Source organism: Saccopteryx bilineata, chromosome 4 (assembly GCF_036850765.1).
Source record: "Saccopteryx bilineata isolate mSacBil1 chromosome 4, mSacBil1_pri_phased_curated, whole genome shotgun sequence".
In the NCBI taxonomy this organism is placed as follows: Eukaryota; Metazoa; Chordata; class Mammalia; order Chiroptera; family Emballonuridae; genus Saccopteryx; species Saccopteryx bilineata.
The window spans coordinates 70,458,957-70,485,112 of record NC_089493.1 but is presented as its reverse complement, the minus strand read 5'-3'; the positions used below and the strand labels follow the sequence as shown (position 1 = coordinate 70,485,112).

At 38.0% G+C, this 26,156-nt stretch overlaps 1 protein-coding gene across 1 annotated transcript in view; it reads right to left on the bottom strand.

The window, feature by feature from the left end:
- The window catches only part of ATP8B4 (ATPase phospholipid transporting 8B4 (putative)), a 277,874-nt gene that overhangs the window by 185,957 nt on the left and 65,761 nt on the right, over positions 1-26,156 (bottom strand). Inside the window, exons 4-6 of the mRNA XM_066276448.1 lie at positions 6,842-6,955; positions 3,471-3,569; positions 928-989 (exon numbers count right to left, since the gene is read on the bottom strand). Coding sequence (XP_066132545.1) covers positions 928-989; positions 3,471-3,569; positions 6,842-6,955 — 275 coding nt within the window. The remainder of the gene's footprint in view (positions 1-927; positions 990-3,470; positions 3,570-6,841; positions 6,956-26,156) is intronic.

The window sequence follows — 26,156 nt, the reverse complement described above, 5'->3', positions numbered from 1 at the left end:
TTGAGAAATTTACTTTGTGCAGTTTTCTGGAGGTGGCTTTTCTATTGTTTGTAAATACATATTTTTAAAGCATTTCAGACTCAAGAATGATTCCTATAAATATTTCTTTATTGATGAATGAATTTAAAAGCAATGAAAAGTCTGTGTTATGGTATATCATTCTAAAATTAGCTATCAAGTGGATACAAAATTCTTATCACTATCACTGGATACAATAATGTTTCAAAGGCTCTCCAGCAATGTTTCCCAGAAATTACCAAATTCAATAATTCAACTACTATGAAGTATCTACTATATACAAGACATCACACATGTGCCAGTTCTAAATCGTATTAGATCTAGAAATGAAAAGTGACAATTTTATGTTTGTGTTCTACAAAAGAAACCCCAAAGGGACTTGAAGTAGAAGTTGAATATCTAGCACAAGAATTTGCTGAGCATAAAAAAGCACCATGAACACAAAATGCACTAACATTACAATTTTTAATCAAGAGGGAAAGAAATATACCATACTTCCCCATGTATAAGACACACCTTTTTTTGAAAAATTTGGGGTCTAAAAATTGGGTGCGTCTTATACAGTGGTTGTGGCATTTCGAATGCCATAGATGGAACTGAGGATAAGGCGGTATATGAAGACAGTGATTCATCATCAGACACAGATGAGGACAAGCTAATGGATGGGAGTTTTGACAGTGATGAGGAGTTATATGAATTTTATGATGAATAAAACTTGAGTTCAATAACTTATTGTAATACATTTTTTTTCAAATTTCGGGCCCCCAAATTGGTGCATCTTATACATGGGAGTGTCTTATACACAAGGAAATATGGTATACTGAATTAAAGAAAGAAACCCACCCATTGCCTTGACCCATTTTGTGGTCCCAGAAATCTTGAAGATAACCCAAAGAATGTTTTTCTTACTTGCCACCGATGAGCACTTCAGATTGCCGATTGTTCACTTGATTGTCACTCTTGTGGCGAAACTGAAAATCGAAGTGTTTATGAAAACAACATATTAAGTCATACTTTCTCAGCACAAATAAGGACACGGAAAGTACTTTCAGTTTGTTTGAACAATATCACCATCAATCCAAAATGAGCAGAGCTTATGGGTTACCTGGGACCTGGTTCCACATGTTCTAAAGCTGACTCAAGCCCTCTCACTAGACCTCATTCTGGGTGTCATCAGTTGAGCAAGTCCAGCTACATGCTCTTCCAATCTCCACACATTTCAGTTGCTTCTAAGAAGACAATACTCCTTTTACTCTGCCACATAGCTCCAAAGAAAACCATACGTTAATTCTGATGCCTTCAATAGAGAAAGGGGACTTCCACTTCTCTCACATATGTGCTCAGTACTTTATTAGTACATCATTCATTCTGTTTCACGAAGTTCTTTGAAGTCAGGAAATTACTTGTAACAACCTGTATTTTTATTTTCTAGAAATTCTAATTGTTAACAGAGGTCTTATCAAATACTGAGTATTAAAAAAATCAAAATACAATACTGAACCACATTTGGTGTAGATTTGTGTTTTTATGCCCAAGTGATACTATTTTTTATTGTATATTCCAGTGATGTAAACACCCTATATTACTTAGAAGAATCCAAATATTATGAACCCTCTGCTAAACTCATAAATTAGCAATCATTCAGATAAGACTTTCTATGTGAACTGTCAAGATCAGATAGTAATAGGCTGAAGTATAAGGTGTCATCCCAACCAATTAGCCTAAATGCACAGAAGAACAGAGTAGTATCAGGAAACATGAAACTGATTTTATAGGGCATAATAATCAGGACTAGGCTTTTACTTTTTAAAAATATTACATCAATATCACAACATACAAAATGCTTCAATCAGCCCTTCCGTTTTTCAACATCTTTCCCAAACCCATCCCAATCTTCCTTTTATGCTGTGCCCAGTGCATACAATTACACTGGTTGCCAGGTATACGTTCAGGGGTATCACCAGGAAGAATAAGATATTTGGCATTTGTTAACATGAAAAGAGTTGATGACATTGGTAGAAGAGTAAATTAAGTTAGCTCATCATTGTCATGCAATCTTCTCTCTGCCAATAGAACAATAGAAATGGAAATAATTATTTTGTCTAAGTACATACATGGACAAGGGTGATGGATGATAACTTGTTTGCTCCTCCGTATCTACACCCATCCTTTTCCACTCTGCCATGTGCCAGGAGAAGCTGATCTACATTGTGCTTGCCCTCTGGCTTCTGGCTGGGGTTGGCCAAAAGGCGGCACTGGCAGAGAAAAGTAAAACTCCCTGGCTTCCTTCAAGCCGGGTTAACAGTGGCTGCTTCCTCTACAGGTAGCCCAGCTGCTGCAAGTAGCCCTCAACTACAGCTTCAGGTCTGATAATTGCTTCCTTCCTTTGCCCCTTCAGGCTGGGAGGTAGTTCTGCCATCTATCTATGTTGCTATCCCATATGTTTTTCCTCGCCCACACCCTTTATAAACCATTTCCTCATTATTAGTCTTAGTCCAATCTTCCCCGATTTTAGAGTGACATCTGTTTCCTGCCAAGACCCTGATTTATAAAGATACCTGGTTGTTGAACCAGCACATATTATCACAAAATAAAAGCATATCCAAGCATTAACTGCAGTAGAGACAAAGGAGACTTGGTATTTAGTCATATCTGTGTCTAACCCAAAAATAGTCCCCTAAATTGACTAGCAGGGCATCATAGAAAAATACCAATCAGTTAGTTCTCTCCCTAAACTCTAAGCAGCCCACTGTCAGGCCTGAAGATGGAGCCACTCTCACTTCTGTTCAGGCTTTGCCAAGGAGGGGTCTTGATATTAGAACAGATAGAATCAGGAAGGACTAGAAATAGTCATCTCAGGCCAGCTCTTCTTGACAACTTCTACCTTATAAATAGATACTAAGGCTCAGAAGGAAATTGACCAAGACAAGAAGGGAGTAGAGAATAAGCATTAATTGTTTACCCCAGGCTCTGTGTCAAGTGCTTTATACATAGCACCTCATTTTGTCCTCCTGACAGGGCTGATGTCATTGGCCACATTATTCAGAAAAGGTTAAGTTTCAGAGAAGTGATTTGTCCCGTGTTGCACTGCTAGAACATGATTAGATGTCTTTCTGCAAAGCTTCTTTCTTTCTATTCTACTATTTTACTCTTCTATGAAGTATGTCTATATGAATAAGACTTTAAAGACAATTTGTGGGAACACATGCATCTAAATGAGTACTATTCCTGGAAGATCAGATAATGTGGGGAAGCTAGACATTTATTCCAAAGATGTCATTATTCAAATCATTGCTGATTCTATGACTTGTATTAAGCATTGAATAACAAATTTTATATCATAATGACCAAAAGAGTTTTATTCAAAAATTTCAAATACATCTCCATTTTCCACTTCTGAGAGGTCACAATTGAATCTGAAACCTCAGGAATACTAAAAAGCAAATACTCACATAGTCATCTGTGGCATCTTTGACAGCTGTCATAGTTATCACCAGGACCAAAGGCACAATAGTGGTAAACCAGGTCAAGGAAGAAATTTCTGGAATCAGCTGAAACAAACATTTCAAATAGTTCAGAGTTTTTAAATTTAGTAAATATATCTTCCAAATGTTGTCATTTATTTTATAAGACTTGCCAGAAATTAATGGGATTTATTCAGTTATTTGTACAAATGTAGAACAACTTTCAATAATTTAAGTGTTATTAAGACACATAGAAGTATCATTGGCCTGACCAGGTGGTGCACAGTGGATAGAATGTTGGACTGGGATGCAGAAGACCCAGGTTTGAATCCCCAAGGTCACCAGCTTGAGCATGGGCTCATCTGGTTTGAGCACAGCTTACCAGCTTGAACCCAAGGTTGCTGGTTTGAGCAAGGGGTCACTCGCTCTGCTGGAGCTCCCCACCCCCATCAAGGCACATATGATAAAGCAATCAATGAACAACTAAGGAGCTACAACAAAGAATTGATGCTTCTCATCTCTCTCCCTTCCTGTCTGTCTGTCCCTATCTGTGTGTGTGTGTCTCTGTGACACACACTCAGAAAAAAAAAAAAGAAATATTATTGAACCACTTTCAGACTGCCTAACAAAAATTACAATCTTTGTAGAAAGTTAGGAAATAAGCTTCCTGCAATCACTCACAAATGATCATTTTTGCCCAGGTAACACACATCACCTGTCTTTTCTCAGTTTTTCATTTCAACTTTCAATAAGTTTACCAACTCCTCACAAATTTACAAAAAAGAGATTCTTTGAGCATCTACCTTGAGCCAGACACTGTACCAAGTACTTTTTATATGTCATTTGATCCTAAGAGAAGTTCACTGAGTTATTCTTTATGAGAGTTGTTTTATACAAATCATTAGGGTTTTAGTCCATGTAAGTAGCGCCGCAGAGCAAAATACAGAATACATTGTGAATGGTGCCCCAGGGTCAGGTAAAGCTTCAGCCCTCAAGTTTTCATTTTCCATTATATAAATAAGTATCTAAGAGGTCAAGCAACTGAACCAAGAACATACACTGTTAAAATTTGACCCTCAGTCTATTTGACTACAAAGCCTTATGCCTGTACCTCCAAAACCACCCATGAGACATCATGACTCTTAGACAAATGGTTTTCAAGTGAGGTTCAATTTATAGCTGCTTCAGAGCAATCAGGCAGGGAAGGGCTGGGTGGAGATGGTCAGTATATGGAGATCAGGCCCCATTAAACCAGCTCTAAATTTAATCAGTTTTATATAATAGCTTCTACATAAGATTTAAAAAACAAATAAACCTCAAAAGATTCCAAGATACCAAGAAAAACACTGAACTGGGTGGCAGAAACGCTGGATTCTAGTCTTGGTTCAATCATTAACTTGTGGTAAAAGCTTTATAAATCATCAAATATCTCTAAGTCTAATTTCTGCATCAGTAAAAGAAAGAAGGTTGACCTAAACCATCCCAAAGGTCCCTTCCGGATATAAAATTCTGTTAACAAAACTCTTTGACCATAAATCAGAAAGTCATTAGAGAAATGAGCTCAAAATTCTGGAATGGTATAAAGTATTCTATGAAGAAACCAAAAGCAAATTCACAAGAGGAAAAAGAAAGAAATCTAAGATTCTGAAGTCTCTTCAGTGAATTGTAAGATGCACATTCATCACTTTTTTTCTCACTGTTTAGCATCCAATTCTTCTCAATTAACCCTTATTTTCTGAAAACTACCCAATCCCTTCTACTTTCAGTCCATGTAAACTTGATGCACTGACTCCATTCTGGCTTTGGGTTTTGGCAGGTGAACTAGGTCAAGACCATCATTGCATCAAACTCTTGAGCCACCGTGATTGGTTTAGGGATAAAGGTATAACTCAGCATGGTCCAATCAGAGCTCATGTCCCTCCCTCTCTTTTTCTCACTCTTTTAAATTGGGTTGAAGCTGAGAAGATAAAAGTTTCAAGCTTTGGCCTGACCTGTAGTAGCACACTGGATAAAGTGTCGACCTGGAACACTAAGGTCACCAGTTTGAAACCCTGGGCTTGCCTGGTCAAGGCACATATGGGAGTTGATGCTTACTCCTCTTCTCCCCCTTCTCTCTCTCTCTCTTTTCTAAAAAGAGTAAATAAAATCCTTTAAAAAAATTTTAAAGGTTTCATGGTCCTCCAGGCACAGAGGATCTGCCAGAGAATGAGGCCAACATGAAGGAAAATGACATCATATCCTGCTGAAAGAGTTTGCCCATGATTCCAGTCATACATAAAAAGACATATACTCATGAATATATTCCCTTTTTGCTTAAAAGAATTCAGGCTCGTGCTTAGCCTGTGGTGGTAGAGTGGATAGAGCAGTGACCTAAAATGCTGAGATCACCAGTTCAAAACCCTGGGCTTGCCCAGTCAAAGCACATATAACAAGCAATCAATAAACAACTAACGTAAAGCATCTATGTGTTGATACTTCTTGCTCCCTTTTCTTCTCTCTCTGTAAATCAATAAATAAAATCTTTAAAAAAAAAAGAATTCAAGTTTCTGCCACTTACAACCAAAACTTTCTTAATACAGATAATTACTCAATTAATAAAAAAGTAGTACTCAAGCTATTAATCTAGATGTCACACATCTAATCTATCTTACCTCTCATAATTAAAACAGATTCCAGCACATTCTGAATTTACCAGTTTAGTGATTAAATTACTCTAAAATAAATACTAAATAAATAACTGACTAATGTGAGCTGTTTATATGTATGTGTATATTTTATTTCTTTCTTTCCCTTTCTAAAATATTAATAGATACTTAAATTTCATCTAGGTCCAAGTTTTAGTCAAGTGAGAGGTGAAAGCAATGTATTTAACTACCAATTAACCAAGCACTCAAAACTGTAAAAAAAAATCACTCCAGAGTGAAATAGCATGTAGCATACATCATTTATTTTATACATATGTAAAATACATCCATGTTCTTATATGCAAATGAAATTTGTCATATTAAATTCCACAAACTATTGCTCAGCTAGACTTGTCTTCACCCTGGCGATACCCATACTGTTGACGTGAGAGGAAGATAAGAAACGAGGGAGGCTATGAACAGTAATCATTAGGCTCTGGTTTGGTTCAAATAAAGTGCAAGACTGCATTTCACAATTACATCAGTGTTTAAAATGATGAATGTACTAGTTTTTACCCATTCCTAGCTCTCCCACATCTGTGAAGAGAAACAGCAATAATAACATTAAAATTCTGATAAATCACAAACACTTAGCTGAGTACATAAACTTACTTTTTCAAATTACATGAATATTTTTAACAAAGAGATCATGAAGAAATGCAACATAAACATTACCTGTAAAATCAGAAGGAAAAGGAAATAAGCATTTGCCACTTTTTGGAACTGTTCAAATAAATTAATTGGCAAGAAGGTGAGAATGTTGTATTTGGATGTGTGGATACGATTATCCTGAAAAAGAAATAACATAATGTTAGTTTGGTGCAACACATTGTTTATTATAAGAAGAAACTCTAAAACTGACAAGTCTAAGCACGGGTTATACCATAGCAAGAAATAGAAGCCTGAAACCTATGTACTCTTATTGATCAATGTCACCCCATTAACTTTAATTTCTAAATAAAATTTTTTTTAAAGTAAATCTAAGCCAGTTATATAGGAAATTGTAAACTCTGTGGGGCCCAAGGCCTTCATTTTTTCCAAGACATCATGGTCCAGAAACAAGGTGAAATCACTGTTTAATGTCAGAGAATCATCTATGACTAAAAACTATATCAAGTGTAATGTCTCCCCTGAGATTTCTTTTTACTCTTCTGTATTCATTCATTTGGCAGATATTGCTTGCATTCTGTATGCAAACATTGAGCTTATGCTGGAACCCACTAGGTTGGAAGGAACTTCAGAGATCATTTGATCTACCTTGTTAAAAGCATGGCACTTTTTTTTTTTTTTTTTTTATAATTTTCTGAAGTGAGAAGCAGGGAGGCAGAGAGACAGACTCTTGCATGCACCCGACTGGGAACCACCCGGTAAGCCCGCTAGGGGGCAATGTTCTGCCTGTCTGGGGCATTGGACATTGCTCCAGTTGCAACCGAAGCCATTCAAGCACCTAAGGCAGAGGCCATGGAGCCATCCTCAGCGCCCAGCCCAACTTTGCTCCGATGGAGCCTTGGATGCAGAAGAGGAAGAGAGAGATAGAGAAAAAGGAGAAGGGGAAAAGTGGAGAAGCAGATGGGCACTTTTCCTGTGTGTCCTGGCCGGGAATCAAACCCAGGACTTCCACATGCTAGGCCAACGCTCTACCACTGAGCCAACCGGCCATGGCAGCATGGCACTTTTGATAAGTCTGACAAGGGGCCCCTAGACCTGTCTCTGAAGGTTTTCTGGGATGGGAAGTTAACCACCCTTCAGGACAGGAGGTTGCTAGAAAGGTTTTCATGATGAGAACCCAAATTTGCCTCCCTGTAACTTCTTGACATGTGCCAAACTTCATCCCTGGGGTGACCAAATTCAAATCTAAGCTCTTCACATGTTGACAACCTTCAAATTTTTGAAAATCACTTTTAGAGCTCCCCTAAATTTTCTCCGCTCTAATCCAGACGTTCCTGAATCCCTCAGCCGTTCTCCATGAATTTTTTTATAGACATCTATTCCTGGTCAGTTTCTTCTGAATTCATCTCAATTTCTCTGCATCTCTCTTAAAACATGGTGTCCAGAACCAAACACATATTGAAAATTTAGTTCAACTAGTGCCTGTACAACAGAGACTTAAATGTTCTGTGTTCTGGACTATTGTATAACATGACTTAAATTTCATCAACATTTTGGCAATTGTATCTCACTGGTTATTCATCCTGAGTTCTGATTAACTAAAATCTTTACATTGTTTCTTCAAAAATTACAATTAGGCCCTGGCCAGTAGGCTCAGCAGTAGAGCATCAGCCTGGCATGTAGAAGTTCTGGGTTGGATTCCTGGGCAGGGCACATAAGAAAGGCAACCATCTGCTTCTCCAGCCCTCCTTCCCTTCTCTTTCTCTCTCTCTCTCTCTCTCTCTCTCTCTCTCTCTCTCTCATTTCTCTCCCCTTCTGCAGCCATGGCTCAAATGGTTCAAGCAAGTTGGCCTTGGGTGCTGAGGATGGCTCCATGGCCTTGCTTCAGGCAGCAAAATAGCTTGGTTGCCAAGCAACAGAACAACATCCCAGATGGGCAAAGCATTGCCCAGTAGGGAGCTTGCCAGGTGGATCTCTTTCAGGGTGCATGCAGGAGTCTGTCTCTTTGTTTACCCATCTCTCATTTAATAAAAAAAAAATTACCATTAAATCAGATCTCCCCTTTCTAAACATATACAGTTGATTTTTTTAAAATCTATGTATAAGATCTTTCATATATTCTCATTAGACCAGCCTAATAAAAAATATTTACTCTTAGACTGTTCCAAATTATTAAATATTCCTCCCAATTTTGTGTCATCAAAAAATTTCAAACACATGCCTTTTATTATTCTTCCAAAGCTATAGACTATACATTAAAAAAGACAGGGCTATAAGCGTCCTTCAGTGAATGATTGAATTAAGAAGGTGCAGCACATATCTTCAATGGAATACTACACGGTTGTAAGGAAAGATGAAATACTGCCATTTGCAATAAAATGAATGGATCTTGAGAAGATTATGTTAAGTGAGACAGAAAAGAATAAGAACCATTTGATTTCACTCATATGTGGACTATAAAACAGAAAGCAACGAGCAAGCAACAAAACAAACAAACTCATACACACAGACAATACAAGGGTGGTAACCAGAGGGGGTGGGGGAGAGGTCAAATACATGGTGACAGTGGGAGACCAGACTTTGACTGATGAGCACACAATACAATATACAGATGATGAATTAGAGAATTGTATACCTGAAACTTATATGTTATCAACCAGTGTCACCGCAATAAATTAAATTTTTATAATAGACTGGGCTAACTACTCAAAAAATTTTAATGAATGAAATAAAACTTTGGGAAAATACTAGATGCCACAGATTATTGTTAACATCCTTTTCAAGTATTTATATAAGAAATACTAAGTATGTTTTATTTAACCATTTATAAATCCACCTAATTCTCCTGAGGCTTAAATCTATCTTATCTACAAAGATAGCATGAGAAATTTGGAGTCTTGCTGAAATTTAGAATTACCATGACCAGATAGTTCCCATCCACTAATATTTTAAAACTGAGGTTAGTCGGTGTGCCTTGTTTTAAGTGAAGCTACACTAACTCCTAGTAATCACCAATACTCTTTAAAGAAAAATAGCCACCTGTTAAATGGCTATTTCTAACATTAACCAGGAATCCATCTGTCCAGTTCTGTGCAATAACTTGTGGGAGATTAAGGGAGGTGTCAAGAGAAGAATTTCCAGCTTAGTTGGTCTGATGCACAGTAATATGCTAAAAACTATTCTGTAAGTTAATGATGACAGTTTCACAATGAATTATCTACTCAAGAGCTGGGCTGGGAAGTAAGACTGTGAGAACTGTCACCACATGTTTTTCTAAAGGAGGGACTTGGAGAAGACAATAAGGAAGAGAAAACTAAGGTGAAAAGGCGGTTAACTAAAAGAACCAGATAATCCTATTTTTGTTTTATATTTTACATCTAAGTTGAAACTAAAATAGAAGGTAAGCCTGTATCTTGCTCAAAGGACAGACTGAACATTGGCTGTCACATTCAAAACCAGGGCAAGGATTATTTAAAAAAAAAAAAAATTCTCCTCCAAAATTGAATTCCTCATAGGTGAACAGCTAATTGTGTGGTACAAAGTGATGATGCCAAATAGGGACTGCGACAATTTTCTCATTTGCTTACTCTATAGCAATGATTGTGTTTGTTCTTGGCTTTATTGTGACATAGTCACAGATGATTCAAATTCTCACCGTTTTGACTGAGAACAAGGAACGAGGGCTCCCCTTGCTGGAGACTCTCTGGACTCATTTACTTTTGTTTTTAAATTCAAAGGAAAAAAATGTTTTTATTTCCACTGCCTTGTCCAAGAATATAAGTATATATTATTAAGACCTTAAAATAGGGACATTAATATTCAGTCATTTCATTGAGCCAGCCTATCATCAAATTTTAGTATAGTTCATTCTATAACACAGCATAGGAGATCACTATGACCCTCTTAGCTTTTCCACTAGAAATATCCCAATATGGAAGACAAGATGAGGAGGACAGGCACAAAGAGGAGAAGGAAGGGACAAAGCAGAAAGGAATACATCTGGAGGATCCATATAGCATCTTTAGCGCTGAGAGAAGCCAGGATGGAAGTCATGACTTTAGTTTATTAGGCAGGTGAGCCAGTTGACTGATCCCATGATGAGGTAGGCTTACCCACAGAGGCAGAGGCCATCCCAGACCAGGGCAGACCTCCCATGTAGTGGGAGATAGCCTACTCCTAAAGGAACATTAGAGGTGACCTGCTCCTTATAAGAAACTCACTGCCAAGAGGCAGAAGGCAGAGCTAAGCTGAGGAGGCCCAGACAGTCCACTGAGATGGACACATGACTCCACCTCCCATGGGGCAGCGTCAGGAAAGAGGTGGAGAGAGAAGTATCACCCCTAGTACAGACCCCTCCCCCCTGAAAAGCAACATCAGGATAAGGAAAAATATATCAGTATAAAGGCCCTGAGGTAGGCAGAAGATGGCACACTTGGGAATATGAAAGAGGAACTATGAGGCTTTACTATAGATATCAGCACCAACGGAAGCTGGGGGGAAGTTCCCTCGAAGCTATACTTTATGATAAAGACTGAAATTATAAGTGAAGAGGGAATTACTGAAAGGTTTTAAGCAAAGAAATAACTTGATGGATTCTAATTTTAAAACACTCCTCTAGCTACCAGGTGGAGAGCAAATCAGAAATGACACAAGAATAGATGTGAGAAGACCAATTAGCAGGCCTTTGAACTAGTGGTCCAAGTGGAAGATGATGGGTGGCTTGGACCAGGGTGGTGGCACAAGGAGTGGCAACAAATAAGAATTATCATTATTAATATTATTGTTGATGATAATGATGATGCTCATCAAGCTTTTACTATGTGTACTGTTCTAAGAACTTTACATTTCACAACTCATTTCATGGTCACAATATCCTTATGAAATAGGTACTGATATCCCTATTATATATAAGGGGAATCCAAGGATCAGAGAGATCAAGTAACCTCTGCGAAGTTACACAGCTTATAAGTGGTAGAACTAGGATTTGAGTCCAAGCACTCTGCTTCCGGAGCCAGCCCTCTTCACCACTAATGCTCCCCCAGTTCATGTAAAGTAGATGTCGCTTTTGTTATCAGAGCAATCAGACCTTACTAACTCCTCCACTCTGTATTTCTAGTCTGCAGCGCTTTCTTACCAAGGGAAATACTGTATATATTTACCTTTCCCTCGATTCAACCTGCTCAGTAAGAGTTCTGGTTATCTATTGCCTGATGTGTGATTCCTTGTGTTACCTCTCAACTCCCCTCAGGAGTGTTCTTCTTGGCCCCGGACACAGCTCGGTGCAGGCAAACATTAGAGCTAGCTACTTCCTCAGTTAGGCTTTCCAACAGAAGCTGCAGTGGCCAAAGTCCTTTAATCTTCGACATGGACTACTTGTTAAGTGGGGAAAGCTTAAAGTAAAAAGCAATAAATTCTTCAGAGAGAGGTCATCAAATAAAATATTAATAAAATGAGAAGCGTGATTCTTTATAATGCTATGTGATTGTGCAATCACAGTGCTTAAGAAAACAAAGCAGATAGAAAATAGCAAACACTGTACAAACAGAGCCTTTGGGGAGTTTGTCTCAATTATTCCACTGGAAGAAGGAAGCTAATATTTCTCATCTACATGTAGGACTATTGTGGAGATGAGATCATAGATGTAAAAGCAGTTTTGCTAAGTTGAAAGAATTATACAAATAGAGGATTTTTGTGAGCAATCCCGAAATAATCCAAATAAATTTAGGAAATCCAATCGGACAAGATAAACTGGGTATGCCACAGTCACAAACAACCCCAGAACCCCCACAGTTTAACATAGTAAGACTTTGTTTCCTGTTCTTGCTGCTACTTGTCCAACATGAGCCGGCGGGGAGACTCTGCCCACCATAGTTACTCACAATGAACCAGCCGCCATTTCAGCTGTTTCCAGTTGCGGTACCAGAGGGAGAAAGCTCTGAAGGGGCTGGCACCTACACGGTAATGTTTTAACCCAAATGCTTATAACTCATTGACCAGAAAGAATCACCATATAGGCAAAAAGCATAAAGCCAGAAACACTAATGGACATGACTATGGCTACCACAACCAGAAATGGAAACTGGCCCTCATATTTAAAAACTATAAAATGTATCAGCTGCAAAAAACAAATGTCAAAAAACCTACATCATGCCCTGGTTGATTGGCTCAGTGGTAGAGCATTGGCCCAGCATGTGGATGTCCTGGGTTCTATTCCTGGCCAGGGCACACAGGAGAAGTGACCATCTGCTTCTCTACCCCTCCCCCCTCCTCTCTCTCTCTCTTCCCTTCCCACAGCCATGGCTCAATTGGTTCATGTGCATTGGCCCCAGGTGCTGAAGATGACTCCGTAGAGCCTCCACTTCAGGCACTAAAAATAACTCAGTTGCAAGCATTGGCCCCAGACAGGAGTTGCCAGGTGGATCCCCGTTGAGGCACATGTGGGAGTCTGTCTCTCTGTCTCCCCTCCTCTCATTTGGAAAAGAGAAGGGGTAAAAAAAAAAAGCCTACATCAGTGCTGCACATCTAGTCCTATATTAATGTCAGATACAAAAGATAGTTAAGTGCCTGACCAGGTGGTGACGTAGTGGATAGAGCATCAGACTGGGATGCAGAGGACCCAGGTTTGAGACCCCGAGGTTGGCAGGTTGAGTGCGGGCTCATCTGGTTTGAGCAAAAGCTCTTCAGCTTAGACCCAAGGTTGCTGGCTCGAGCAAGGGGTTACTCGGTCTGCTGAAGGCCTGTGTTCAAGGCATATATGACAAAGCAATCAATGAACAACTAAGGTGTCACAATGCACAACAAAAAACTAATGATTGATGCTTCTCATCTCTCCGTTCCTGTCTGTCTGTCCCTGACTATCCCTCTCTCTGACTCTCTTTCTGTCTCTGAAAAAAAAAAAAAAAGATAGTTAAGTAACTGCCCTTCACCTCAGCGAACACTGCTCCAAATTTCTTAGTTCCGTGATCTGAATGGATTCAACTCCCACCCATAATTCCAGGGTCAGGCCCTAGTTAGTTTAACCAACTGCATGCCCATCCTCCTAATTGCAACTTTGAATTCAGGGATTAGCATATGACCTATGTCAGTTTCAGGGATTTGCTGGAGCTATAAGGCTTTCTCTTTCCTACTGGATTACAGCCTGAAGCAAGTAGCACTAGGGGTCACTGACAGCATCTTGGGACCAGGAGAGGGGATACTGCCAAGGATAAGCTCCCCACTAGAGATGCAGGGCTAAGAAATGCAGAGAGAGACATTAGACCACGCCCCTTCTGAGACAGCCTTGTCTCTGCACTTTATAGTTATCATATCTGTTCATTCATTTTATCATCTAAGTCCATTTGAGTTGATTTCTCTTTTATTCCCAATCAACCAAACACCAGGTAAGAGCATTAATAATAATAAATATTTATATATATTTTATATATATATATATGATCAGCTTATGTTTCTATGTATAGTTTATTTTTATTGCTAGTATTTGCCTTAAAGAATGAGTCACAGAAAGCCAAGCCTAAGTGCGCTGGGTGGTTTTCTGGGGACACTGCCTGCATCTGTGAATTCCACAGGCCAAACCCAGAAGCTTTCGCAATGACAACCACAGTTTGAGCACTAGCAAAAGATCTTCCCGCATTTGATGAAACATGTTTTGTCATAATAGCTATAAAAAGTAACTGTCAGGAGCCTGAGGGGGGATAATTTTAGTTTTCTTGCCGTAAGAGCAGGCAGGTATAATACTGATGGTACAATCTGATTTTCAGAGAGAAAAATAGTCATGACTTTTAAGGGAGAGATTACCTCTAAGCCATAAAACAAAAACCAAAAAGAAACTGTGTCCACAGACAAGTTGCATTAAAAAAAAAAGGGGGGAAGTGGCCTAAAGGCATTTGCACCACTCAGGAAATATGTGAAACACCCATGTTTATGCAAAGATTCCAGAAGAATGCATGTATGGGGCAAACAGGCCTGGAGATTCGGTGTCTGGCGCCTCACTGATACCCAGCAGAACCACAACTTCTCAGTGTTGTCAAATGTTGCCCAGTCCGGAGTCCACTGCATTCAGGGTTGGGAGCCAAGAAGAGATGATAGTGTTCCTCTATGAACACCACTGAGACAGGGTCAAGCCACAGAAAGGCTTTAACAGACAGCTGTCAATAAACACTGGCTACAATCATCATTGTGGTAACATTCTCCTGAGCCTGGGCTCTCCGCCATGAACAAAAACATCTGTGGGAGAGAAAAACAGCCACCACTCATTCAACTGAGGGCCTTCTATGCATCAGGCATGTGTCATTAAGCCAGGACAGCAGATAGGATAAACACAGTCTTTATCCCCTGGAGCAAGTTGCACTGTATTTGTGGGGAACGAAGCAGGAATGAGCAGACAATAAACTTGTAAACTAAAGACTCAGTTGAAGAAAATGCTCAGTGCCATGAATGAAACAGCAACAGAACAGGAGCAACTGGCCTGCCAAGACTCCGTTAGGAAGCCTGCTGGTTTGGCTTTCCAGGTTAGTGCAGCCTCAGGATTACCCTCTCTGATGAGACTCCTGGGGCACCACTCCCCCCAGAGGATGCCCAGAACAGTTCTGCAGGCTATGAGGAAAAAATAAGAACTTTTGTACATATATTAACAAAAAATTTTAAAGTTAAAATTACTGTTTAATACACAGACCTTTATTATGCATGTATACACACACACATATATATACCTATATTTATATAAATAAACATATATAAATATGTACAGATAAAATGAATACATGTATATTGCAAGGATTATTTTTTTACAAATAAGGAACATGCTCAACAAGTTTGAAGACTGCCAAATTAAACATTGTTATGGTCAAAGGAAATGAGGGGACCCGCATGTCACCAAGACTTGGACTTGGACACAGACTGGAAAATGTATAGCTCTGTGTATAATGTTATCTCTGTGTCATACAATGACATCACCTAACATGTACTGTCTCCTTACATATGCCACGCCCTGCACTGAGCACTGTCCATACCTCATCTCAGGTATTCTTCAAAAACTTCAGTGAGCTAATACTAGTTCGGTACCATTTTACAGATGAGGAAACTGAGGCTTATAGCAGCACCAGGGTTGCTCATAAAAGCCATGTTTTGTAGATGAATGTGTTCCCCCAAATGGCATCTCTTGGGAAATGAGTCAGAAAGAAAGAGTTTCTGGACTCCCTCTAGATCAGGGGTCCCCAAACTTTTTACACAGGGGGCCAGTTCACTGTCCCTCAGACCATTGGAGGGCTGAACTATAAAAAAGACTATGAACAAATCCCTATGCACACTGCACATATCTTATTTTAAAGTAAAAAAACAAAACAGGAACAAATACAATATTTAAAATAAAGAACAAGTAAATTTAAATCAACAAACTGACCAGTATTTCAATGGGAACTATGGGCCTGCTTTTGGCTAATGAGATGGTCAATGTGCTCCTCTCACTGACCACCAATGAAAGAGGTACCCCTTCCGGAAGTACAGCGGGGGGCTGGATAAATTACCTCAGGGGGCTGCATGTGGCCTACAGGCTGTAGTTTGGGGACCCCTGCTCTAGATCGTTGAATTCACTGACCCTTATACAACATTCTTCACCTGGTGAAGCAAAGACCCTCGGTAAAGTAAAGCACAGTGAAGAGTGCACATTAATTCAATCAGCAAAAGCAGGTACTTCCAAGCCTTTCAGTCTAAAGAGAGCATCACATGACTTGTCTAAGAAGCTTTATTTCCCAACTAGACCTCAGAAACACAGACTATGGCTAGGCATGCTTCTCAGCCTCAGTCTTTCCCCAACGCAAATCATAAACCTTGTTCTCTTTTCTACCCTAAGGCCTGGGTATAGTTTCCAGCGTCTGAAAGACAGTTCTAGAGCTAGTAAATAGCCTATGAATAATAATTTAGACACAAAGAACTAATTTGGGGCAATTAGCAGGGGAACAAATTAAATTTCCCTCTGAGATTAATTTAATCACACTGATTGTTTTTCTACCAGGTGTTTAGATGTATACAATGTATAATGACCTTTAAATAGTTCTAGATAAAAATGTTAACTTTCCTTTCATGACATCTGTAAAAGGATTAAAATACTGTTAAATTATACAGAGAGAGACCTAGCAGATGCCTTCTCCAGAGAGATAAGACATACAAAAGAGAAAAAAAAAATCAAAGGTTGTATTCCAATGGGACTTTTATCGAGCATCCCTAATGATTAGTTTGTCTCTTATTACTGCTTTGCCAATGCTCTTCTGTGCCTCCTCTGTGTAGATAAGCCACTTGCTGGGTAGTAGGCCCTTATGTTTGGTCCATTAGCCCATCTCATTCTTGGGTTCTAGAGACCTTGAATGACCCAAGTGGGCATTTCTTTAAGTTGATCTGGGCTGGCTTGCTCACACCATTTTTCTGAACTACAACTGCATCTTTGGACAACTTAGTGCATATGATCTGCTTTGTTTATTAGGACTAAAAATTAGACCATGCTCACGCTGCTGTACAGTCTGGGAACTAAGCCAAATTTCAGGCAGGACCTCAGTACTTATGACAATAACAAAGGCACAATGGAAAAGTCCAGTTAACAAGGAGAAACACCCATAAAGAATTCCCAAAGGGTTGAGGGGTTATAATAACACACCACAATTAGTCTAATGTTGCCTTGGACTCTACATCTAACACTAGAGTTCTACACAAATAACACCAGCTCTGGGATAACTATGAAATTTTCTCCTGACCCCTGGGGATCAGATAGGAAGTGCATGCAGCTCTGAGTCCCTGCCCTCTGCAGGGTGCTGGGGGCAACTGGGATCCCTGGCTAACTCATATAGATGTCATCCCAAAACATTCTTACCCTTTCGTGGTCTCCAGCCTCTTCTTATCTAGGGTTGAGTAATAAATCTCAATTTGGACAAACCGATGCCACCGGGCTTTGTGTTTGGGAGCCAAGGTGTTAAGAGCGAAGAATCTAGGACTGGATGGGAAATAGAGATGGAAAATTCTCTACATAGAGTAGGGGAAGAGAGAGGCTTCAAAAGCATCTTCTATCATTAAAATACAGTAAGTATAATAATAATTTATGAATACATTGAAGTGTCAATTCTTTATTTTTTTGTGATCACATCATATACAAAGTGTTTGATGAATTTTCACCAAATTTGGAGGTTTTGCTTGGAATAAATCTTGAGTTAAAACAAAGACTACCCTAAATTTGCTTTGGAGAACTGGCAGCTGGGCTTCTTAATGACATACATAAAGTAGGCAGTTGTCTTCTGTAGGAGCCGACATAGAAATTCAAGAAGTTCATAAGCAGAGCAAGGCCGCCATGATGTGAGCAGAGAAAATGCACAGTGGTTTCACATGTGAGTCTCCAATCAAAACTTACTAGAACAGATGTTCCAAGTTCCTGAACTGATTTAGAACAGAGCTGCTTCTCACAGGAGAAATTCTGAGTACCAGGCTCCAGGGCAAGTTGTAGTGGGCATTTATTTATTTAATAGTTAATGATTCACCCAAGTATCACTAGCCAGCTAACTACAAATAACAGTGAATGTACAAAACTGCTTTGGAACAAAGCAGACCAGATCTTTCCCCGTTTTCTAAAAGAACAAATGGGTGAATGAGGGACTGCTGGCTGCAGCATCCACACCTTCTCCACCATCTCATTCCACTTCCTTCACATTCCTGCTCCCTAGTGCATTCTTCTTCCACATTCCTCCTCCTCGTTTCCATCATCAGGAGTACAGTTTAAGAATGAAGTTCATCCAGACCCCTATGCAAGTGTATTGGTTTGGGGGAGGAAGGAGCCAGAGAGGTCGGTGGGCTTCACAGAACAGAATCAGGAGACAGATCATGAGAACAGAAGACTCTGCTCTGGGTTCTTCCCCCTGAGAGTGGCCAGTGGCACTATAAATAGAGCCAGGATTAGAAGGTGGTGAAAACACAAAACCTAGGGGTCTATGTCAAGTGGCCTGGGGCCTTTTTGAGAAAGTGGTTTTCCCCCAATAGTTACTGTTTATATTTATAACAACAAAGGATACCAAACCCATTTTAGATACTCTATTCCCGCAATAGTCATTTCCAGTGAAATGATTTGCCTATATCCTCAGTAAGGAGAGTGACATCCAGAAAGTTTGAAAGTATTTGCGTAAACCATGTCAGAGTCATGGCCTTGGCATTCCCCTGGGCTTCTGGGAAACGTTCCGGTTCTATACCTGAAGAAATGGCCCCACTAGACTGAGAGCTCTTTGAAGGCAGATACTAATGAGTCTTGTCCACCTCTATGTATCTCACCCCTGTGCCAGGTGCATGGCAATTCTGAATAATTGTTGTTCTTGATACATTAACTGTTGTTCTTAATACATTAATTGCTGTTCTTAATACATTATTAATTTTTAATAATAATTGTGGTTTTTAAACAATGCATGAATAAATGAACAAATAAGAAGTAGACTACAGCAATGACTCTGAGAAGCCCACTACCAAAAATGTACACATCTGTTATATGCCAGGCAAAGTGCTAAGTGTGGGATAGGGAATGGAGGGGGATAAAGATGCATCATTTTCAGGCTAGATCTTCGTGTCAAACACTGTTTCTGGCCTCTGGCCTCCATGATAATTCAGATACCCAAGGGAGAATACCACAGTAATTTCTAACCCTTCAATGTGAGGAGGATTTCCTTGCTGAAGGGGAAGATCTTGAAAACAGGAAAGCATCAAGCAACTGGGTAGACATGGGAAGTAAGATAGGGTATGGCACAGTCAACCCATAAATAAATAGCTTTAGCTGAAAGCACTTCACTTACCATTAGCGTGAACCTGAGGAAGGGGCTTCTGACAACCTATAGAATTCATAGCATTCTAGAGCGTTCACACCTTGAATTCAAAGTGGATTTTGCTTTTATGACTAAGCCCCATGGTTACCCTGAAAATGCCACTGAAATATGCCAAGTTTCTGTTACAAAATTGTAACATAAAATACTTTCAACATGTGCCTTCTTATTCATGACTGACACAACTATTTTGACAGAAACTATTGTAAAAAAAAAAAGGAGGAGGCAGAGAACAAAAAAAAGAAAAAGGAGGAAGAAAGGGAAGGAGGAAGGAAAAAGGGAAGAAAGGAGGGAGGGAGACATGCTATAAAGAAAGGAGTTACATATGGAAAACAACAAATTGTTGATTAAGAAGAAAGACCCTCCTTGCAAATCTTATTTCAGGAAATAAGACATTCAATAACTTCTTGAAGACATTTCCACTCCCCACTAAAAAAAAAATGAAAGTCATATTCCCTATAAAGTAACGACAATCAAGTTAATAGGTACTTAGATAAAATACCAATTATCCCAGGATATAATTGATATTTGGAAAAAGTGAGGGCTTGGAGTCCTGAATCTGAAAGGTGAGTCCACATTTTACCAACTAAGTGACTTTGGGGGAAAAAAACCTCTTAATCCCTCTAATCCTCAGTTTCCCCGACTGTAAAATGTGGGTGATAATATCTACCATGAGACTTGGGGAGATTGAATGAGATAATGCTTATAAAGCACCAACACTGTGCTTGAAAATTAAATCATTTTTTCCTCCTCACCTGTTTGGTTTTGCCAAAATCTTCAAGGCACTCCTAACTAAAGTAAGAACGGAAAGTGAATCCAGTGCTTCTGAAATTCAAATGTTTTGTTCACAAAAGTGTACATGAATGATTTGGGGGTTTTGTTCAGATACAATTATGACTCAGTAGTTTTGTGGTAGGTCCTGAGATTCTGCATTTCTAACAAGCTCCGGGGAGATCATCAATGCTGGTCTAAGTCCTGGGGCCCAGCTGTAAGAAGCAAAATATAAGGTCTACCGGAAACTTCTGTCCATTTTTGGAATAAAACAAAATATAAATTTTTCTTACTGTCAATAAACTTTATTAAATAACATAATTGCCATTATTATTAATGACTTCTTGCCAGCATGAGGGCAATTTGTATATTCCATTTTTGAAAAATATTTTATCTTTTGTTGCAAAAAATTGAACCAGTGCTTGTTTGATATCTTCTTCATTTTTGAATTTTTTGCCCTTCAAAAATTTTGTAAGGACAAAAACAAGTGATAGTCGGAGGGTGCTAAGTCCGGGGAATACGGTGGATGCGACAGACATGTTTCTGTAGCATTTCTTCCTTATTGAAATTCGTAAAAATTACAGTGGCGTAAATGAATTTTATCAGTAGCGATGGGTACACTATCACTTCACACATAAGACTAATGTGAATCAACTTTGTTTTAGTTAATTTGCTACGTCAGTATGTATACATTAAGTAATAAAAATAGAGAGGCACACATGCGCCAAATAAACATGTGCTTACGTGTCGAAACTTGTTGTGATAGAAATGGACAGAACTTTCCGGTAGACCTTATATTAAATAGCCTCTAATAGTTTGAATAAACATAAATGTCTGAGATATAAGAAAGGTTGCAGGCATTTTTTAAAAGGCTATGTGAATAATTCAATTAAATTAGTACAAATCCAAAAATCCAAAAAACAGTCCCATTTGTCCCCTATAGATTATGAATATTGAGAAATATTTTATTTCACCACTAGACCATGGGCCTGAATCAATGTCACAGGTGAAACACTGAAGTGCCTCACACCAAGACTCAGACCACAAAAACAGTGTTCTTGACTCAGCTGAACATGTTTTTCTAGATTTCTTCTCCTTCAATCCTTAGAAAAATATATTGAATGAAAAGAAATATTAACACATTTCCAGTTCAAGCACTGGCTAACAAAAAGATTAGATCAAGTCTTAGGTTGGAAAACAAAGGAACCTCGAGGAAATTCAACAGGTGTGTGGAGGTAGGTGGGAGCATGGCCGTGTGAGGGGAAGAAATGGGTGGCGGTGAAATCTTTTATTTGATGTGATAAAATGTAAAATACTGATTATTTGAACAGGCAATAGCATATAAGTTCTGTGTGGTATCAGGAATTTATTTATAATTATTTGGTCATAAAACATAACTTCCCTAGTGTCAAAATATTTTAAGTATTGATTTTTAATAATCACATATATAAACTTACCTTTGAAATTTTAAAAATTCAATTGCCTTTTATACTCAAAACGTTGAAGTTCAGTGTATCCTAGAAGTACTTTTGAGCAAGCTCATAATTTTCTTCAGTCAGTTTAGGTTTACATGGGCCTACAGGTGGCTGGCACTTAGTTTTTTGACTAGACAAATGGTTCCTTAAATCCAGACAGGATTCACGTGTGGTGAAAATTGGTGTATTTCCAAATCAAGTTAGATCATTTCTATACTACATAAATGCAACATAATATTTTACCATTCTTTCATATCTTTAAAAGATATTTATTACCAATTGAACAAATTTAAGAAAAAAAATTCCTCTCTTCTTAGAAAACTGCCCTCCTTATCCAAATATAGTGAAAATGTTATCAGTTTAACACCACTCATTTTCATACTTAATATTATAAGTTCTTATACAATTATTTATGCATATAAAATAACCTCAAAATCCCAAGGGAATAGCAAATTTCTGAGGGGTAAAGACCCAACTTTATGCTTTTTTAAGTCTCTAAAGCCTTTAATAAAGTGATAAACACTAATTACTCAATACAAGGCTGATAAACCCAGTTGGAAAAAATACAAAATAATACATAGCAAAAAAGCAATTTTATGTATTAAAAAATGACTTACTATAATTGTTAATAATTCACAACACATACCAGTAATTTCTAGTACATACCTAGAGAAGTGTTTTGCCAAAGAAAGATAGGCATTAGCATAAATATAGATTTTCCACATTTTATAACACAATATCTTATGCAGTTTATTAACTTTATCAAAGAGCAAAGGAGAAGAAAAAACTCATTCCTTTAGCTTAATTTCTCACCTAGAAATGTCTGAATAATGCTTTCACTGCAAAACATAAAAAAGCTCAGCCTATTTGTGTTTCTAACCAAAAAAAAATGTCCCGCTTAGAACAATGGCATTTTTTGTGGCATTTGGTCTACAAGAGTGTTTAAAATATCGCAACATGGGACTAAGTGGTTTGCAAAAATTACAGAAACATGACTTGGAAAGGGATCTTCAAAGTTCAATTATCCACTCTATTCTTCTGCTTCCATACAGAAGTAGTCTAAACCAGCTCTGTCATTAATTCTTAAAGAATTCTGCTTTTAGGATAGAGAATAATAATATAACAGAGTTAAACAAAAAAAATGGGTTGGCAGCAAAGAATTATAGAAATTCAGAAGTACAGTAGTTAAATCAATAAGACATAATAATTAATGGCCCAGTGGTAACCTGTAAGGAAGTATCTAGTGATGGCCCTGTCTTCGACTATGTTGTACTCAATATTTTTATTAATAACTTACATCAATGATTCTTAATCCTGATTGCTCAGTAGAATCAGCTGGTGAGCTTTAAAAAAAAATACCAACGATCCGAGTCACGGCACCAAAAAAAAAAAAAAAAAGAAAAGAAAAAAGAAAAAAAAATACCAACACCTAGACTCCACCCCCAGAGATTCTGATTCAATTGGCCCATTGGGTCAGATATCAATGAAGATGCAGAAGTCCCGTTCATTAAGTCAACATGTGTCACAACAATGAAAGGGATAATTTAATGACAGAGTAACTGCCTGTTGTGTGCCAACTTCTATGACAAGTAAGGTACAGAGACCAATGTAATACACTCCTGTCACTAATGATGAAAATGAGATTTAGTGTGAGATTAGTAGGAGTCAAAAATCATCAAAAAGCTTCTGCCATCTTAGACTTCATTCATAATTCTTCTATTTCAAGCTGGTCAAATAACTTTCAAAATGCTGTGGTTGACTTTGGAGCAACTCGCTTTTAGAGGTCATAGAAAAGCTGAAGCTTTTGAAAAGAGAGTTGCAAGTGAGTCTCCTGGAGATGACTCAGTAAAGCCAAATTTTATATTTTAAACATAAATTATCAAAAATATTGTCACGTAACAGAGGAGACATGTTGGCTTTGCTCTGACCTCAGAAGAAATGCTAAACTAACACATAATAAAGCAAGAGAAGAAGATCAATGTGGCACAATTGATGGAAAACTGTTTACAACAAAACTATCCAAAGACAGAAAAGGTCCTCTGGGGAGGCAGTGAGCTCCCCTCCTCTAGTGGAATATTAACAGACTGGATAGGTAGTCGGTAAGAATCCTATAGAGAGAAGTGGATAGGAAAGCTTTAAAGGGGAAATGCACACGGAGATTCTTTCATGAACGTAAGCTAACTTAAAAGTATCAGAGAAGTCAGTCAGGTTTTATATAAAACAACTCTTCTTCCCAGCACTTTTGGACTATTGGTACAGAACAATGTCACCGTCTGATACATGCCTGGATTTCACCTGGACAGCCCAGCTATAATGGTGTAACCTTGATTCACAGCAAGCTTAACAAGCAAGGAGCAGGCATGAAACTAGAGATGTCAAGACAAGGGTATCAGCAGCTAGAGATTTAGATCGCTGATCTAGACATAAGACTCTGATGGTTGTCCTTTGCTTAATTTTTCAAATAGTTTTTCACTGTTCAAGTCAGAACTTTCTTAGAAAGATGTGTACACTCTTACAACTACAACCTTACCTACCTGTACATTTATATATGTGACCCCTAATCAACACCTAGAATCATTTTTAAAGTTTCTTCCAGTTTAAACTTAATGCCTAAATAGCTTAATTTGTACGAAACTGCATGTAAAATATAAACTTCAACAGTAATCTGATATAAACTACAACAGTAATCTGAGCACTGGTTTTGTAATAGGAGCACATGAATTTGAGACTACATTTTTAACACAAATGATTTGATTCATCTTTTGACTACAAAATGTAAAATGTGATAGTTACTATCTTTTAATAATATGATTCACAGAACAAAATTATTTGGTCCAGTAAAGAAAATTACCAAAAGATTAAAAACCACTTTGAGACCGTTAGGGTTGGTGGTTTTTCTGTTAACTTCTCAACTGTTACTGAACTTGCCTAATTTTATCCCCATGGTTGATTTATGGATTTCTCTCATAACCCATTTGCCAACAAAGAAAACTGCATTTGTAGTTCTCCCTTCACACAGGAAGTTACTTTTCTTCCTGCTTTATCATTTTATTCTCAGTCTTAATTTAAATTTATTTCTTCGGGGGTAACTATAACACAGCTCCAAAATTCTAACACCAGAATTAGCTTATTAACTCTTCTAATTCCAATTGTATATTGTTTGTAAACTTTTCAGTTTCCCATCATTGCAGTGAGGAAAGTACAAGGAAAATAAATAAATAAACCAAGTCTGTGTGGATTTCCTTGAAATGTATATACTTTACAGAGCAGATGAAGTGAAATTAATTCATGAGGATGTTGAAATTGTCACAAGCCTGAAACAGGTAAATAAAAAATACTTGAGAAGTTTTGGACATTTTAACTATCTCTCTCTCTCTCTTTTTTAATTTGCATTTTCATTTGATCTTTCAAATATAAAAAAGTCAAGATTCTTACACCAATTATCTCAAATGAGACCATGCAATGCAATTCAAAGTGTATACAACAATCACCCCCCCCTTCAATTTTGTTGCTTTATACAACTGTGATCAAACCCAGAAAACTTTATACATCTGGTTGGAAATTTTTACACCTTTAAAAATAAATTAAAAACCAAACAACATATGGGATAGTTGCTACTTTCTGTCTGCAAGTTAACTTACAAACTTATTATTTTATTTAGGAGGCACATGGGACTGAAAGTGTTAGCTGTCCAATTCTACCCTACTACACAACAGAAAGTACAAATGACAATCCCAACATTCTCTGATCTTTGAAAGGTTAATATAATAGATGCTTTCTTGTTATCGGTAATAGTTCAACTGTTAAGCCTAAAAATGTAGGATTTTTCTCTGAACAGAAATAAATCCTTAGAAACCTTCCTCAAATTTTGCTAGACTGGATTCCAGAAAAATAGTGAAGAGCCCCTCATTCGAAGTTTAAAGTCTGACAACTATAAATATTCTGTTGTATTATAAAAATTTTTGCTAGTTGCATGGACTAAAAACCATTGGTTTGCTAAATGGCACTGAAGAAAATTATGACTCAAGTGGTAGTACTTTTTGTCCAAACGTTTCTGATCAAAGAAAGTTACACAACAATATTCAGAGGCTCACTTTTCAGAGATGGCTGACTTTGATACTGTACATATTTTACAGGTCAAATACAAAATCTAAGAGTTTGTAAAATAAGTTCATGCATTATTAACTCTAAGAATGTCATGTACAAAATACCCACCCCATTTCAGGGGGACTTGGTCCTACGTACAAAAACAATCTACTTTCTCTGCTGTGATCAGTATGTAATTTAAAGAAACTTCAG